Source organism: Microcebus murinus, chromosome 11 (genome assembly GCF_040939455.1).
Source record: "Microcebus murinus isolate Inina chromosome 11, M.murinus_Inina_mat1.0, whole genome shotgun sequence".
In the NCBI taxonomy this organism is placed as follows: domain Eukaryota; kingdom Metazoa; phylum Chordata; class Mammalia; order Primates; family Cheirogaleidae; genus Microcebus; species Microcebus murinus.
The window spans coordinates 37,124,079-37,143,175 of NC_134114.1; the positions used below are offsets into that span (position 1 = coordinate 37,124,079).

Sequence of the window (19,097 nt, forward strand, 5' to 3'; positions counted from 1 at the left end):
TTTCATCTGAGACTGGGACAGACTCAGAACGTTCCCGTCTCCTGACTTGATGTCACATTGATACCTGAAGCTCCTCCATTGATGATTAATAAATCCTAGAGTTTTGTTCCTCATCCAATATACATATTCTAGTAGGGGGTGGGTGGGTAATAGCACCTCATCATTGTTTAGTCTTTTATACATTATACATATGAATTTATTCACTCAACATTTAGTCCATATTATATTTATTAAGCACCTACTTTTGTGCTGGAGACTGTTTAATCCTGCCCGTAGCCATAGGGTTTTGAACTAGGGGAGTAAAAAGATCATTAAACAAATACAGAAAGAAACAAGGAAAAGCCAATGCTAGGAAAGTCTGGGGGCTGGAAACAAACTTTATTTGTTTCCAACTTTGGCTAAATCGGCCCAGCCCAATTTGAAGGTATAGACTACATTCTCCTCATCTCCACTCTAATCATACAACTCCCATCAAAAACCCAATGTTAACAGAATTGATTGGGTGGAAAAGTTTAGGTGACAAAATTTATTTTAAAATAGCACACTGAATGTTTAGAAGCAAAGGAAGGTTGAGAAGAAGCAAAAAGAAAGAGGAAGAGAGAATATGAGAAACTAAGCAGAACAGCAAAGAGAAAAAAGTCTTGTATTAATAACTCACCATCTGCTTCTGTGAAAACCTTGTCTGATTTGTTTTTGACTCAGGGCATGCCAGCACAAGTTAAGAAACCTAATGGTTTGTGAATCTGCAACTTTTACAGTTGGCTCAAAGAAGAAGGCCTGAGACATATAGGAGAATTGGCATCCTGGGGAGACTAATTTATTATTATTTCCTTGTTCATTTGTTCTGTTATTACCTTTTCTTCATCTACCACCAACCAGATTCTGGCATGGTGGAAGACTTAAGCCCTGAGTAAAACATTTCTAACCTAAAAGTGCATATTTTTTGACCATGTATCCACTCTTAGCCCTCAATTATTTAATAATTATTTTATGAATATTTGGTTCCCTTGCTTAATTTACCATAACTTTATTTTGAAAATGATATGAAAGCACCATACTTTCAAAGAATTAACTCATTGCCTTTGCTTGATCTATTATAGCCCACTCTCAAATTTAAAAAAGAAATACACAAATTTGAAAAATCACTTCTTTATGACCCTTAATTTCCTTTTTTTAAAAAATTAGTATTTTAGAATAGATAATTGCAAAGGTCCCTTGAAGCCCCCATACTTATTTTTTGTTATACAGTATAATAGGAAATAAATACAGCACTTAAAACTTTTTATGACGCCTCAAATTATATGACTCACATGTGAAATTTTTCTTATAGCCAATGATTTTATTTCGTGTTCAAATGATAGAGGGTGTTATCAAAAGGCTCTTCATATCAAGCCTGTATAAGCAGGCATTGTGACACATTTTGATTTAATACAGATAACTCAGAAATCTTCCTAACACCCTAGCCATAGTGTACATACCAGATACCCTCTGCCCTCTAATGATCTCAATTAATAACCATCTATTATTTGATGGAAATTTTTCTGCCACATTCCTGGAAAAAAAAAAAAAGCTGATGACAAAGTAAAAACAATGCCAGGTAATTGCAGTTTCTATGTCTCCCCAAATATTTTCCCAGAACTCTTTAAATTAGTTCAATACGTGTACTGTTTTTTACTAGGGGAAAAGATATATTTAATCAACAAAAAAGTTAAAAATGAAATACTAACTTGATAAATGTCATTTTCTTGGCATTTAGTATTAATAGGTTAATGAAAAAATCTCTCAATAATAGTAGCTGTATGCCTAGAATTGCCAATATATTATTACATTTAATTTTATCCAAAAGATTAGTATTGATTACCTAGATTTAAATAATAAATTGTGTTATGTTTTGTGTTTTCTCAACAGATTGGATTCTTCAAAAGACCACTAAAAAAGAAAATGGAGAAATAAAGTATTTTATAAGAGAAAAAATAACAATTATTCAATGATCTATCCTCAGGTTTGCCTCAAATATGTGACAAGAAATTTATAAATATAATTAAAGACATGGTCACATAACTCTATGTAATCCATCAGGGATAAATCACTTGGAAAATGACAAATCAAATATTATCCAAAAAGAATACACAAAAATATATTTTATAAAATAATGAAAAATATTTTTAAATAACTACTCATTTTTGTTGAGTCAGCAAAATTACAAAGTGTTTTAAAGAAAAAGAATAACTTGTACAAATATGTTTATATGTTAAATTACCATCTAAAGTATTTAAGGTATGCATACAAAGATTTTTATGATTATTGAAACATTTACTTCCAAAGCAATATAAATTAAGATTTACCCTTGGTTCCTGATGGATATCCATGTTAACCATGACAGTCAGCATTTGTAAATGCCAAGAAAGGAATTACCTGAAAAAGATCACCTTCCCCAATTCAAATGAGAAAATTTTCTTCTGATAGAGTCCATATAGAATATGGACTGAAATAGAATTAAATCACAGAGAATACATTCAGCATCTTTGTGTTGGATTCTGTACTTGGAAAGTTTTTTTTTCCCCCAAGGTGATTGGAAAATAGTACAATTGAGCCGAAATTCTATGTAGGATGGAAAATCAAGAAAGACTCATTTAAAAACACGTGCACTGAATGGATAATTTAAACTTTTATAGGGCTTGCTTAAGTTTGATATTAAACTCTAAATGTAAAACTCTTTTGTACTGAAAAAACACTTAAAGCAGTTTATTGTGGCATAGCAGTGATTTGTCATGAAAAGCCACGTGGTATAGAGCATATGCTAACATGGTTTCTGAATAGAACATGGCAGCATAAATAGATGCCACTGAGATGCTAAAACCATCTTTGCTGAGTTGCTGTTAAACGCTAGGGGTTCCAGGATGTGACCCAGAGTAGGAATTGTCTCAACTCTTTGGTACAGAGTTCATTCAGACCTCCACGCTGTGAGGGTATGCTTATTTTTAACTTTTTAAAAGGTATTTAATTTCTAAACACAATTCTTATTTTTATGAGAAGACAGTATCCCACTTCAGTATTGCGTTTTATGGAGAAGTCACCGCTTTTCGAGTGTGGCATATCAATATTTAAATAGAACCCCAGAAATGTATTTTAAGGAATTTCCCATTTGAAAGTGGGAACCAACAGAAAGATATCACTCCTTTGTATATGCTTCTTTGTTCTTGAAGTAATCATTATGGTTCATTGGACTCTACTGCAGCTTAAGCACCTAGATCACTCCATTTCTTAGGAAAATAGCAATGAATGAATGTATAGTAGCTGCATGTGTGAACTACTGCTATAAAATTTGCTGATACTTCTGCAATGATTCTGTTCTTCCCACCTGATTTACCATTACAAGACCAGAACCTGTAACTATCCAGAAAGTTCTGGGCTCCGCTTTTCTCCAAAAGCAGCAAACCAACAGAGAAATTAAGTGTCATTGATTTAATTCTTTCAAACGAATTTCCAAGGAATTATCTGAAGACTCAGAGTCAGCCTACCTCTTGGCTCTCCACATCTACATCTGAGATTCTGAAGGCCAAAGGCATGTGCCTGGTCAATGCCACGGTTATCAATAGCTAAAAGAAAGAATGAATCTTTCTAGAGATCTGGAGTCTTCCTGCTGGCCTATCAATGTTGAGACATACACACTTTTGGAATTTCCTTTGTTTTTGCTATCTCCAGGTTCATAAATCATTCTTTCAACCTGTTCTTTCTTTGCCCAACAAAACTCAGGGTCTCTCTTAATTGGAGTTACTATATTGTACAACTCCAGTGCTCAGCCTGTCAGTAGCCCTGCTTTGATTTCAGCACATTCTTAGAAGTAAATTTAGTAGATAAATTTAAATTCATACTCAGCACCTGTGGCTGCTAGGCAAAGCATTCGCTGAACCAAGAGTGTGTACATTTAAACTAAGTGCATTGTTAATTAAGGGGAAAAATAGAAGTGAAGGCATTTTAAAGTTTTTAAAAAAGAGAGGAAGAACTGTTTGGCCAGATCAAATAACTACTTATAAACCTGGAACAATTTTTAACATAAGTTATTCCTGGTTATTAAATAGAATATTTAATGAACCAGAGATTCCATATCCCTAATATTATAATTTGTTGAGCTTTACGTATGTGCATGTGCGTGCACATGTATACACACAAATTGAATATAAAATACCTCAATAACACCAAATGACAGCGTTTACAAAACATAAACACAAAAGCTATACCTTTAAGGAAACTTTGACTCATCCACTTTTCAAATAGTGTCATTTTTATTAATGTTTCAGGTTAGCTTACAGTTCTATAACTATTTAAAAAACAAATACTGAGTGTTTTATTAAAAAATGTCAATAGATGTTCCAAATTAGCTTTGTACAAATGTTCTAAAATATATTTAATGGTTAAAAAATATACTAGACTCTTACCAGTTTTTTTTAAAGCATTTAATAAGAAAAGTAGGTGATATTTAAGACTATTTATGAGCTTATTGGCTAAATTAAATTGCCAAACCTTCTTTAACTTTGCTATTCTAAAAAAAAAAAAAAATGATTATTGCTTCCATTGTGAACCAAACTACGTATGTAGTCTTTTTCCTGACCAAACCTACAATGGTATATTGGTAAATTATTTGACAACTTACTATCTAGGAAGAAAGAAAAAGTCTCTGGTTTGTAGCATTTGCCAATTTCTAAGGTCTAAATATTCTCTCCATAACCATTTTCAAACTACCAAAGTGACCCTAATCAGCTTGCAAAATTCCCGGAAATGTGTCAGCTCTTTTGAACCAGTATGAATTGGCTTCAATACACCACTGAGAGAGACTTCATGATAGATTATATAGACAGATTAGATAGATAGATAGATAGATAGATAGATAGATAAATAGAGATAGAACATGTCTCTCTCTATATATATATATTTACACACACACAATCACACACAATCTAATCATATTGTAAATTATGCCAAAACTACTATGTTTAAGCCCACTAGACATAATGCTTCATAGTTTTCCATACTTCAATTTCAATTTCTAAAATTATAACCTTCCTTTAATGTTAATAAAATGATATGAACTTACAAGAAAAGGAAGGAGCTGAAGGCAAGAAAATATAAAAGGTGACCCACAGTGAAATCAAACCTACACAGCAGCCACAAAGAAGCAGTTTCACTTTCTCAAGGAATCTAGAACCCTGCAAGGGACATTGTAAAAGGTCATCCTTTGTAAATATTTTTAACTTCTATGTTCCAATTTAAATGTCCATGATCCAGTTTGTTAAACTGTTTTCCTTTAAGCACTAAGTTCATGGGCAATTTAGTCTCTGAATCTTTTCTGTGTCATAAATGTGCTTGAAAAGAGGCTGTGCTAAAGAAATTTTTACAGAATTTGATACTTATGCAACCATGATAATTTTATCTGTAAATGCATCTATATACTCACATGCATATATTTACATATACAAATGTCCTCTTTTCCTTTTATTTTTTGTTTTGTTTTGTTTTGTTTTCTTGGAGACAGGGTCTCACTTTGTTGCCCGGACATGAGAGCAGTGATATGATCATAGCTCTCTGCAACCTCAAACTCCTGAGCTCAAGTGATCCTCCTGCCTCAGCTTCCTGAGTAGCTGGGACTACAGGCATGCGCCACCACACCTAGCTAATTTTTCTATTGTTTATAAAGATGTGGTCTCTCTATGTTGCTCAGGCTGGTCTTGAACTTCTGACTACAAGCAATCCTCCCACCTCGGCCTCCCAAAATGCTAGCACTATAGGAGTGAGCCACCACACCTGACCTCTTTTCCTTTTATAAAATCAAAGTCAAGGCTCAACTGGGAAACGGAAATATTTGCACCGAAAGAAAAAAGTGATGTGTTATGGTTGAGTAAAGCAGCTGGGCTGTAGTAGAAGCTATGGAAACCCTGCCCAAATCTCTCTAGAGCCACAGCTTGCACACTGTGAATGGAGCCCCCTCTGGCTCCTGTGGAATGTGCTTTTACACAAGGGAGTGTCTGTCAAACATAGTGTAATCCACTCCATGCGTATCGACTGTCTTGCTTTGCACAACATCGAGAAACAGGCCCAGAGCTTGTCTCATGTGCAAGGTGCAATCACATTATTGTTCCAATAAAGTGGCTTCTCCCAAATCCATTTTTTAAAATAGCATCCTGTGCACTCTTCATTTATTTCCAGGACTTCTCAAGCCCCGAAACCCCATCAAACTTCTCCCCCAAGGGATATTTTCAAGAAGACTATTGGAGAAAAATCTATAGGTTAATAGGTTAATATAGGTTAATAAGTAAATAGTATAAAATAATAGGTTACTAAAACCTATTCTGTATTTGCTGTGAATATCAGCTACAGTGATCAGCTACAGTTGATCATTTATACAGGATTTCAATGTTGTGTTCTTCTGTGGCACTCTAAAGGGGTGACATGATATAATAAAGCAAGGACAAAGTGGAACACACTTCAGAGGTGGAACATCTTTAGGAGATTTGCAAACCACTATGGGACACCATCAGCACCTTTGCCAGTGGGGAAGCCGGCAGGATCTAGCCCTACAGTGGCTTTCCATCAGCACTTTACAATCTCCATCCTTATCCATGGAAATATCTAAAAAATGAAAAAAGGGCCTTAAACCCCTGAAACTGATGCTATTTTTTTAAACTAAAATCTACAATTTGATTGTAAACAGCAGACTCTTAAAATGCAAACACAGCTTCAGGATGAGTCGTCTGTGCTTCCAATCAGACTGCTGTCCCTAAACACCTTCCACAAAGAAATTCAGAAGCCACCACTGGGTGTGAACTATGTTAACTCTGCCGTGAACGGAAACCCAGAGCACATTACAAAAGGCTAAATGATGCTATTTTCCAAACGGAAGCGCTATTGTACATTATGATGTAGAACAATAAAAATAGAGTTAAGCCTTAACATTGTAATCTGGTGAACAAATCAGTATCTTTGATCTTCCTATTAAAATTTAACCTTAAATTTAGAAATTCAAAGTAACAGCCTTTAACCATCAACTTTGAGGAAAATGTAAAGCAGCATATATAGACTCTTAAGCCCCTTCCATGGTGTCCCCTACAACATCCGGCACCCAGGAAGTCTAGTTCCTAACTGATGGGAATAGATCTTTCTGCCCTTTGTAAGGGGCCTGAACTTAACCCCTGAATCCACTCCTGTTCTCATGCCACTAGGTCCGCACCTCATATTAGACACACTTGAGCTCTTCTTGTTGAAATATCCCAACATGAAATATACAAGGATGAATCATCACTTCTAACTTTGGACTCCCATCTTTGAGATCAGCTTTTTCTTTTTTTCCTATTTTATGTGTAGCAAAACTTCTCCCCAGTAGCTAATGAATGTAGAACTTTACACAAGACTTCCTTGCATTTTTCCTTCTGTCATAGGCTAGAGAATTTCAAAGCCATGAGGACTGGGCAGCAGAAGCCAGAGCTAATTTGTAGTATCTCTGTCTTCTGCCTTCTACTTGGCTTCTTCTTTTCTCAAAACAATGGGGATGTTTTGTTTTGATTTGGGGCTTCCTCACCAAGGCACTTTTCTTCATTGTGCACCTATCAGAGCCTTGGGTGGTAGCATGTTATCTTTGTGGGTGAGTGGAAACTCAGAAATCCTTTATCTGACAAACTATGGAAATCATGGCAGTAAACCAGGGACCAATGACACTCATAACTATGATTATATTTGATTTGGGCCTATTACCAGTCATATCCTTATGAGAAAAGAATTTTAGGAGCCCTTCTGCAACAGACTGAGACACAGTGTTTAATTCTTTTATTTTAGTTTGATCCAGGCATATAGACTGGGGACAAAATTTTAAAAAGAAATCTTCCAAGTGGCACCAGATGAAATCCAGTTGCTCTCTTGAACAACCCCCTATTGACATTACCTGTCCCCACCCCTGTTTTTTAAGAGATGGAGAGAGATTGAGTGGGGAAAAGTGAGTGAAGATAATTGTTCCTTTCCTCCACAGAGCAGCCAAGCAGAAGAGACCACCCACATAGGTCCAATGCCAGGTGACAATCTTTCTGTCAGGCCCCTGCAGCATCTAAAGACAAAAAAAAATGGGGTAGGTGAAGATGACACATTTATCTTTTATGTCTACATCCTGGCTCCTCGGAGTACTGTAAGCTTACTCAGACCACAAGTACCCTGCCCACAATACTAACACATAGATTTTGCGCAGGTAAATTGTTGATTAAATAAGAAAAAAAAGTATATTCTTACTTGTAGATAAACCAAGGCTAATTTCCTAGAGTTTGGCACTTTCTGGACTCAAGTAAAAACAATCACCTGACACAGCAACATCTTTGACCTTCTTCATTCTAGAACCATTTCACAGAAGAGATTTTGATATTTGGTGTTTTATTTCTGACAACACCTACCTGCGCTCAGGATGCAACAGATGCTCTGCATTCCTTATTAGGAAATACTGGCCTGTAGGGAAAATGGTATACTGCATGTTACTACTGTGAGATTGTAAAATTGTTAATGGGCAGTGTAAAGAATTGTATCTACTTTATTTTTTTTTTGAATTGCATATAATAACCACTTCCCTGAACATCTATCACTCCAATAAACTTTTCTGCCTGATCTACCATACCAACACACCATAAAGTATATTGCATTGTTCATTTTTTAATTTACCTCATAATAAACTCATTAAAACTAGTAACTTAAGGATATGTGCATTTCTACAAGACTTTTATTGGATAAACTCATTAGAAGAAAATGTTTTGATTGCATTCAAGAACAAAGAAGCACAACCTTTGCTAGTAATTTATTATGTGCCTTACATAAATGCATTTTTAAAAAGAAATCAATTATCGGGTAACAGTCATTTAAGCTGATATAATTAGAAATAGCTGACAGAGTAAAAGTATTTTGAATGTCCTATGTGTGGCATATCCTGTACACTGGCTTGAGGTCAGAGGTTTGGTATTTTTGTATAATTCTGTCTTATCTTGTGCATCGGCTGTGTATTTTACGTCAAGGTAAATGAGCATCCTGTCTTATATGTTAAATAAATAACTGATTCTTTCAAAGAAGAATGTGATTGCTGTGATTTTAGGTAGACAAATTTTATCCAAAATGAGTATGACTTCTTCCAAAGCTCCAACTTTTTTTTAGCTCCTTAACAGGTTAATGCTCTAAAAGGAAAAAACAACAACAAAAAAACCTGTCTATGGTGTTTCCTGTACAAGATATAGCAATGTGATTAGTTTTTTTGCAAACTTGAGACAAAAACCACAGAATCTATATTACTACATATCTTCTAATAAGATGCTTTAATAATATATCATCCGTGGTATAATAATGGATTATACCACATAGTGTCAGACTAAAAAAAAAAAAAATACCAAGAAATAAAAAAAGAGTTATTTTTGTTATTCAATCTATAGTTTAAAGAAATAAAAATGTTTAATATATTAAATATAAGGGCTAGAAGAAAATACAGGAGAAAGTTTTAGTAGAAATAACAGCTGGTTATCTTATAAAAAATTCATCCTCAAACTGCGCTACAAGGTGAGTGAAAGAGCTATTTTTACAGAAGAGACAGAATTATGAAGAGATTATATGTAAAGTCTTATACCTAATTTTCAGCAGAGCATGTTTCCAATTTCCTGTCTTTTCTCTCTTACTGTGAAGTAAATAGTTCTTCTTCCCCCACACCCCTCATCCAGAAAGAGAAGGCTGTGGAGACACTAAGGAAGAATATGAATACATGCACTAGAAAACAAATGGTGTACATCAAGATTTATTATTTATAAGTCAAGAGATTAGGCAGTACAATATTTGCTTTCTTATCTTTTGCAATGTCTTTGTTTACCCTAATTATAAAAATAATGTGATACTCATAGGCAGATGTCAGAAGGAATATTCACCAGAGTGATCATTAATTAGGAAGAGTAGAAGTGATGTCTATTTTCTTCTTCATAATAGTAATATTATTTGAATTGTTTTTTAAATAAGGAAGTATCAATTTTTAAATCAGGGAAGAAAATGACCTAGAGTAAAGGGGTGATACATATATGTAGAAAATTTGAAAAACACCAGAAATAATTTAAAACCAGCCATCATACCAGCTCCAGAATTTACGTGCTTAAAAATCACAAAGAATATGGAACCCTGTATATTTTTAAAATGTAATATTATATTTATGAATTTCTCTTTAGTATCAAGAAGGCGATAGTCATCAAATACTTATCTGGTTCTGAAGTTGACAATAAATAAGAAAATTACCCACCCACCCCCATTCTCCCTCTGTATCAATAACGACTAGACATATTCCATGAATTCTCCACAGTCCACATATCAAATAATTACTTTTTTACCTACTGCTTCAAGTAAAAGTGGGGTGGGGGAGAGAGTAAAGAGTGGAGGGGGGAAGATTCATAAGACAACCTCAGTAAGAATAATAGCAAATGTGGTCCTATTCATCATGCAAAACCAATTGGGTTATTTTATTAATAATCCTAGGGAAAGAAAGAATTTTTCCAGAAACAAAAGAACTGGCATCATTACACTATAAGCATTAAAAAAAAAGAAGGCAGTAAAGGAGGAACAGAAGAATACATGAAATAGGAGACATAGAAAACAAATAGCAGTATGACAAATGTAATTCTGATCATATCAATACTTACATTAAAGGTAAATGATCTAAACACTCAAATCAAAAAGAAGAGATTTTCAGACTGATAAAAGAATAAAATCCATCTATATACTCTCTAAAAGAGACAGACTTTAGGTTAAAAGGCAAAAATAGGTTGACATGAAAATGATAGAATGAAGATATACCATGCAAATAGTAAACATAATAGAACTTTAAGATGTGTGTAATTCCAGACATAGGAAGATCCTAATCTTGTGAGGGAGACAGAGACCCCTCAAGTCCCACTAAGCCTATAGAAGTCCTAGATTTTTGCTTGTATTGACTTTGATATCCTGCAGATTGTCAAGGACTCATTGGCTTTATCCAATCTGTTGGAGGCCTAAATGGAACAAAAAACAGGTTAAGGAACAATTTGCTCTCTCTCCCTGACAGCTAGAACTGGGACATCAGTCTTCTGCCCTCAGACTGGAATTTACACCACTGGCACTCCTGGTTTTCAGGCCTTTGAACTTGGACTAGAATATACATCATCAGTTCTAGTCCAAGTTCATTTTACCCAAAATGAAACTTGGATTAGGGCAGAATACATGGAATCATTCCACTGTGAAGCTTGAGTCCTAAACTGATGTGTAGGAGCCCCACTAACCGGCATGGATTCTGGTTGCAGTGGTCTAAATCCAAGCACTGTAGTCTGTAAGCAGCCAGGCTGCCAGGCACTTCACAGACATATGCAGTTTGGTCATGTGCCAGGGCTCTAGTTGGTCCTTAACTGGAATTGTGCTGGCTTGCAAAAGCAGCATTGAAACATCTGCAGATTTTGTCTTTAGCTTCCACTTCACTCAGCTACCGTTTTTGTTTTTACAGTATCTTTCAACTGAGTATGTGTGGCATGAATTCATTTAGATACCACAACTCAGAATGGCATTCCAAAGGCAAGAGTGGAAATGTCTCAACTTGGTAAATAAAGAATAGCATCCAGAATTGGCCATCAGACTGCAATTAGCGGAGCTGGAAGTTAGCCATGGCAGGGACTCCATCCTTGATAAAATGCCCAGGGCTCTTTAGCTTTGCATGCCAAGTCTCTCCTTTTCTGTTTCCTTTCTTCCTTTACTTTCAGATGTTTCTATGCTATTTCACTCAAGTACCATCTGTTATTTCTTTTCACACACTTTTCAGACCCTTCTTTCATGCCTGCCCATTCTATATACCTCATCATTACAAGGTGGGTAATTCCACGAAGATTCCAATTAGTGTATTGTCTGACAGTAGATCAGTTTTTCCATCTTCTATGATGAACTTCCAAATAAGTGGTGACTGTAGCCTTGTGTTGCCAGCATCTTGTCAGAAATTTTTACAAGTTTGAATTCACTATTGTCTGCTGCAGTTGTTTAAGTAGAATATGCATCTCTGTGTGAATATGTCTGAGTGTAGACATGAGCAAACACACAAATGAGGATTGCTTAGATAGAGAGTCATTTGTATTCTGAAAGAGGTATGTGATTAGAACATGCAAAGCAATAGTACAGGGAAAGTAGGTAGTTTTGAATGCAACTGATAGGATTGGGTAAGATGTCCCAGTTTCCTACAGGGAGAGAGAGAAAGGGAGGAGACTAACATATGTTGCCTGCCTCCCACATACCATCCATTAAACTGGGCAATTTTCCAACATGCCTTTTAATCCTATTAACAATGCTAAGTGGTGGTATTATTATTGTTTTACAGATTATGTAACTAAGACTCAAAGGAGTTAAAGAGCTAGTTCAGGGTTATAAAGCTAGCAAGTAGTGATGCTGAAATAAAAGCCAAGATCTGATTCCAAAGCCATATTCTCCAAGGGCAGGGACTTAACAGGAAGTCACTGAAGAGAAGTGAAAACACAGAGGTACAGAATACATATCTATTTTTGTAGTACTTGGCACATAGTAACACTCAATAAATATTTATTTATTACTGAATAAATGCAATAACTCATAGACTAGAGTAGTCAAAGGTCTCAAGAAAAAACAGAATCAATAGGATATATATGTATATCCAATTGATTATATATATATTTGGGGGGGGAGAGAGACTTATTATAAGGAACTGGTTCACATGTTCATGGAGGCTGAGAAGTCCCATGATCTTCTATCTGCAAGCCAGAGGCTCATTAAAGCTGGTGGTATAGTTTCAGCCCAACTCTGAAGGCCTGAGACCAGAAGAACTGATGATGTAAGTTCAGTATCTTTCAAGTTCAAAGGCCTGAAAGCCAGGAGTGCCAGTGGTGTAAGTTCTAGTCTAAGGGCACAAGACTGATGTCCCAGTTCAAGCTGGCAGGCAGAGAGAGCAAATTGTCCCTTAACCTGCCTTTTGCTCCATTCAGGCCTCCAACAACTTGGATGAAGCCCATTAACCGTGGCCATCTGCTTTACTCAGTCTACCAATTCACATGCTAATCTCACTCAGAAACATCCTGACAAACATACCCAGAATAATATTTAACCAAATATCTGAGCACCTCATGTTCCAGTCAAATTGATACACAAAATTAATCATCACAAGTCTGCCATTGTCAACTTGGCACCCGTACACATCACCTTAAACCATATTTAACCTCCAAAATAAAGACAACAGCAAAGTCATAATTCCACCAAACATGATACAGCTATCCTGGATACAACTGGCAGTGCACTAGCCCCTTCCCCAGAAGAGGAGGTAAAGTCCCTGAGTGATATTGACTCTTCTCTATAATGTCCTGTAACTGAAATACTATGACGTAAAATAAGACTGAGTTATGATATAAAGTCAATACATCTGATGTTACATGATAAGGGATAAGAGATAAGGGAAAACGAAGATATTTGCTCATTATATTTAAATATAAATACCTATATTTAAAACATTATCATATTCTAAGCAAAATAAGGAGGATTATTTGTAACAATTACAATCCTCTTCTGTAACTGGTCACATGATTGTAGCTGTTTTCCTCCACTAACCATTCTGTATTCCTTTTGCAGTCAACAAGGGCCTTAGCTGGTCGTGGCTCTTTACCTAGTGGAGTGACTCAATTCTTCCTTCCTGAAGGGTCTGGTGACTCTGGGCCATTCATAGTCCTTTCTGGATTGAGTTGTTGTAGCTTTCCATTGATTTTAATCACAAGGTATGCTAATACTCGAAGATGCCCTAAGGGATCTCTTGTATTTCAGGCAATCTCTTCCTTACTTCCATTGCGCAGTAGGAGTCCAATTTCTCCTTGGTAGTAAGGATCACTCACCTCACCCAGCATACTATCTGCCTTCTTTGCTGGTCAATTCAGAGGCATAAGAAGCTCAAAGTGGCTGGGTGGAAGTCTTAATTTCCAGTTACTGTTATGTCTCCTGGTGGAAGTATTCTTCCCACCGGAACTGAGACCTCCAGGTCACCAGAGCATAAGATCATGGAAATAGGAAGAAAAAAATTTGCTAGTGGGTCACTAGATGTAATAGTGGATGGTGCCACTCCAATTTTTACCCATGATTCCTGGACCCACGAATCCTGGCTAAGGGAGAAACAGCACCACATATTGAACTCTGATTCTGAGCATGTACTGACTTGTAGAGAATCTTGCCCTGCCTTCTGGTGTATTGTCACCTAGCTGCTGCTGTGACTGAATCTTTCTGAGGACATTCCACTGTTCCATCAAGCCAGCCGTTTAATCCAGGATAGTGGAAAGCATGGTAAGACAAGTGAATCTGTGAGCCTGAGCCCACTGTTGCACTTATTTTGCAGTGAAATGAGTTCCTCAATCAGAAACAATGCCATGTGGAATACTATGACAGTGGATAAAGTTTCAAAAAGCATTATTTATCCAACTCATTTGACAAGAAAACTATGAACACATAGAGTGGTTGCTAATCATAGATCCATAGATTTGGAGAAAATTTAAAAATCACCTAGTACCGGAAACTTCTTTGCAATATCCCTGCCAGTGTGACCCGGCTGAGTGTGAGGTCCTTACTACCCCAGCTTCAGTTTCAGCTCTGCTTCTAAAAAGCTCTAATTATTTGAAACTATGTCCTTATATTTCAAATTCTAATATTAGCTGTGCATCAACAATGTATTTATCTAAGCCTTCTTTGACCTATTAATTGTATCTTAGAACAATAAGTTTCATAAACTTACTACCTATTATGCAAAGTAATACTTAATTCTTTTGTTTCCATATTATTTTAATATCTGAAATTGCCTCTCCAGCTAATGTCCCTCAATGTATTTATACTCTACCAACTGTTAGAACTCTCAGATCAGTGTTTTCACTTATATAAAAATATCTGGATTTTTACTATATGATTAATTATTATAAGAATCAAAATAACATATAACAGTGCAAACATAAAATAAAGCATAGTTATGATATATTTTATGTCTAATAATCTTTTCTCACAGTAACAATACAAGTGGGTGGGTTCTTGGTGGAATTACAAAAGTTTTCAAGATGAAAGAAATGTAACTTGCAAAATATGTGCTATTAACAGCTTATATATGGTGCTGTTCAAAAAAATACTACTAACCTAAGACCTTAGATCTTTATATTATTATTCTTACGGGTAAAATATTTCAAATAAAAACTATTTCAACATTAGCAGGCTTGCTGAAATCTTTGACAGAAATTTAAAAATGGCAAAAGATTTTTAAATGGTGTTTGCATATGGGGAATTGAGGCTTTGAAGAATTCCATCTCTAAAAATTCCTTTAACATTTTTCCAAAGTTTTAAATAATATCAAAGCTATAATATGGAAATATTACAAATCAAAACATTAAAACAAATCATCTTCCATTTGCATAAAAAGTATAAATATTTTCATACGCATCCTCCAGAATAAAAGAACTATCTTGGGTAAATAATAATCTATATAGAGATGTACTTGGGTTTATATAACAAAAACTCAATTTAAAGTGACTTAAAATTGAGTGTAATTAAACAAATTGTGATATAGCCATAAAAGGGAATAGTACTCAGCCATAAAAAGGAATGAACTACTGATACTCAACAACATGGATTAATCTCAAAAACATCATGTTAAAGACCATATAAAAGACCATATACTGGATGATTTCATTTATGTGAAATTCTAGAAAGAGCAAAACTATAGTGAGAGAAGGCAGAAAAGTGGTTGCCTATGGCTGGAGTTGGAGGAGAGGACTGACTGCAAAGGGCCATGAGAGACCTTTTAGAGTAATGGAAAAGTTCCATATTGTTCCATATTGTGATGGTAGTAGTGACACTTACATGACTATATACAATTGTCAAAATGCTTCAAATTGTACACTAAAAATTAGTGAATTTGGTGGTATAGAAATTATACCCCCAACAAAGCTGACAAAAAATAACAAAAAAGAATTTTAAAGAAGAAATAATAAGTACCTAGACATTTACAAAAAATCACCAGCTCAAAAAGTAACAATGAACCTGAGCAGTCACCATTCCCTCAAGGAGGTATCAAAAGATGCTTTTTATCAGAGGGAAATTCTTCTGGGACAATTCTTTAGAAAATGTTTTCTGCAGAGCTGTGAGTTAAATGTTAACTCTTGAGCTCTTTCTCAAGGAAGTTCTACTGCACAGGACACCACTATTTCTCCCTCCTCTGAATTCCAATGGTAATTACAGCCTGCTGCAGTCCTTATGGCCCTAAATGGCAATTTAATTTTATACATCTGCATTTAGTCACATATGCCTATTCCAGGCCAACCTAAATAAAGGTAAACCTGGGCTCATATTAATGGTTATAAGTATCCTTGGATATATTGAAATTCTTTGTCAGCAAACTACAGTCTCCTACTTCTGGCACCTAAAAATAACCCCCCTCCTATTCCTTCTGGAAATCCCCAAGGGGCTCTCTCATGCTCATGAACACCCCTTCTTGGTTATCCAGTGGTGTCTGCCATTTTCTTCCTCTAGCTCTTTCTCCTGGCATCTCCTGCTGCTAACACCTTCAACACAAAGATGTTGTGCTATTGTCTTCTGAAGTGGGGATGAGAATACCTTCCTTCTGCCTCTGTATTACTCTCAGTTACTCTGATGCTCTCACTCCTATAAATAAAATTATTTCCATTTTAGCTCACCAACAGGAGCCAGGCCAGGCACTTTTCTGTAATCAAAGTAGTCCCTCCTTTTAGACGCTGGGTCATCACTCTATCTATCTTCTCCATTAAGGTAAGTTCATCATTCATGAGGCTCCTCGATCCAGAATGCAACTTAACTCCCAGGGAATTCTCCCACTAATGCTCCAGACCTGCACAGGCAAAGTCCAGGCAGAGGCCCTTATTACATGAATATGTCTTGCCCCAGAAGCTGACTGTCAGCTTCCTGAGGGCAGGATGCATTGCACTTCTATCTCCCCCACATTCTGCCTTCTGGGCAATAGTTGGCCACAGCAGGTACTCAACAAACATGTGCTGGATTGAATGTGACAGGACCTCCTTAGCATTAGGAAAGGACCGTTCGTCTCAGCACAGAGTTTGGAAGTTGGCTGAAGGCAAATGAGAATGCACACCAGATTTTCTCAACAAATGTTGATTGGATTGCATTTGATGGCATCGCCAGGCAGGCATCCTTGGACTGATAGAAATAATAGAGCAAGAGGGACTACTTCAGACACCCTCGGGGCTATCTACCTCTCCAGTGAGGCATTTTGTTTTTATGTTTAAATATTATTTTCACTGATTATACGAAGAAACATCCGTTCTCTTCTATCAGTTTCTAGGCAAGGCAGCCAAATGTGCTTAGATACATTGAAAATGCCTTTTAAGTAAGTGATTAAATATGAAGAATTAGTCTCTCTTCTTTCCTTTTCCTAGACATTGTGACATTAATATCGGCATTTTGTCTCCTTAAATTGCATCCTAAGACCCACTTCCCGCACAGCTCCTTCCCGAGACGATTTCACTGTAGCCAGACTTTACCCTACTTATCTCCCTTTCTAGAGATTCACATTTTCTTTTTAACTTGAATTTTTCAAATTTCAAAGTCATACTTATTTAGATATAATTTATATGCAATCAAATTTATCCTTTTCAAGTCAACATTTCTATGGGTTTTAAAAAATGTGCACAGTCACATAACCACCACCACAATCAAGATATAAAATATTTCTGTCACCCCTAAAAGTTTCTGCATGCCCCTTTTGCCAACTTCTTCCCCTCATCCCCAGCCTCTGCAGCATATCTGACCTCTGTCCCTTTAGATTTGCCTTTTTGAGATTGTCATATCCTTAGATTCATGAAGTATATAGTCTTTTATATCCGCATTTTTGTTCAGCATGATGTGTTTGTGATTCATTCATGTCATTGCATATATCAATTGTTCATTCCTTTTTATTGCTGATTAGTTTTCCATCATACAGGATGTATTTTATGATTAGCTTGCTTTCTTATCTTTAGTACTTATGTGTATTGTGGGTAGGAAGGGACTTTGTAAATATCGTAATTGGCTTTTTTCATTTTGTATTTTCTATCAGACAATATGGTTCTTGAGAGAGACTCATGTCTGCTACTGAACATATTTACGTGCCTTGCATTGCATAGGCAGAAATGTACTCAGATCCTATATCCTACATAAATGAACTACTATAATTTATATGACTCTTTTTCCTATAAAGGAGTTTTGAAGAGTGTGATTAGGGATTTTGTATCTCAAATTATACCATTTAAATATTCACTGTTTATTATATGTTAATTACACCTCAATGCAGCTGTTGAAGAAAAAAATACAATCTATATTAAAATCTTATACTTAAAATAAATATATAAATATGTAGTCGAGGTTTGTGCTAGGGCTGGAGCTATGATTTAGTCATATATGTCATGTGGAATTAAGTAGTTGGGGAAGGGAGAGAATGGAAAAGAACAGAGCCAATTTGCAGGAAAATATGGTGGAAAAATTCTGAGACAGACTCAGAAATAGAGCCGAGGGCCAGGAGGAAATAGTGTTTCTGGGTATACTGTGGAACTCTCATTTGAATGCTCAGTGACCCAGCTATCCCGTAGGTACGTGTGAACCCTGGGGGGCGGAGGGGGCAGGGGAATGGCAGTGGCTAAATCTCATCAGACCATGTAACACGTTAGTGCATAGCCAAGCCTTTGGGGAATCCCTCTAAGAGAATGTGAGTCTGAGGGAGGGCAGGAGTCTCCTTGTTTTAAGGCACAAGGACATCCAATATCATTACAAGTTGTGGAAATGTACAGGGCTCAACACCCATTTAGAGATGGAGAAGTGCATGGGCCTCAAGCCACAGAGGCCAACAGCAGCCAGGACTGATTCAACACATGAAGGAACAGTTCAGGAGTTGAGGCCTGCCTTAGCCCATTTGTTTTGCTATAACAAAATACCACAGACTGGGTAATTTATAAAGAACGAAATGTATTCTCTCACAGTTCTGGAGGTTAGGAAGTCCAAGGTCAAGTCACCAGCATCCAGTGAGA

The 19,097-nt window shown here is 36.1% G+C and overlaps 1 protein-coding gene across 3 annotated transcripts in view; it reads left to right on the forward strand.

Moving 5' to 3' along the window:
* The window catches only part of ITGA1 (integrin subunit alpha 1), a 153,897-nt gene extending 145,182 nt beyond the window's left edge, over positions 1 to 8,715 (forward strand). For all 3 annotated transcript variants that reach the window (XM_012740408.3, XM_076008014.1, XM_076008015.1), the window contains one exon: positions 1,909 to 8,715. In XM_012740408.3, the coding sequence (XP_012595862.2) occupies positions 1,909 to 1,953 (45 nt within the window). In that variant the 3' untranslated portion in view covers positions 1,954 to 8,715. The remainder of the gene's footprint in view (positions 1 to 1,908) is intronic.
* The last annotated feature ends 10,382 nt before the right edge of the window (positions 8,716 to 19,097 follow it).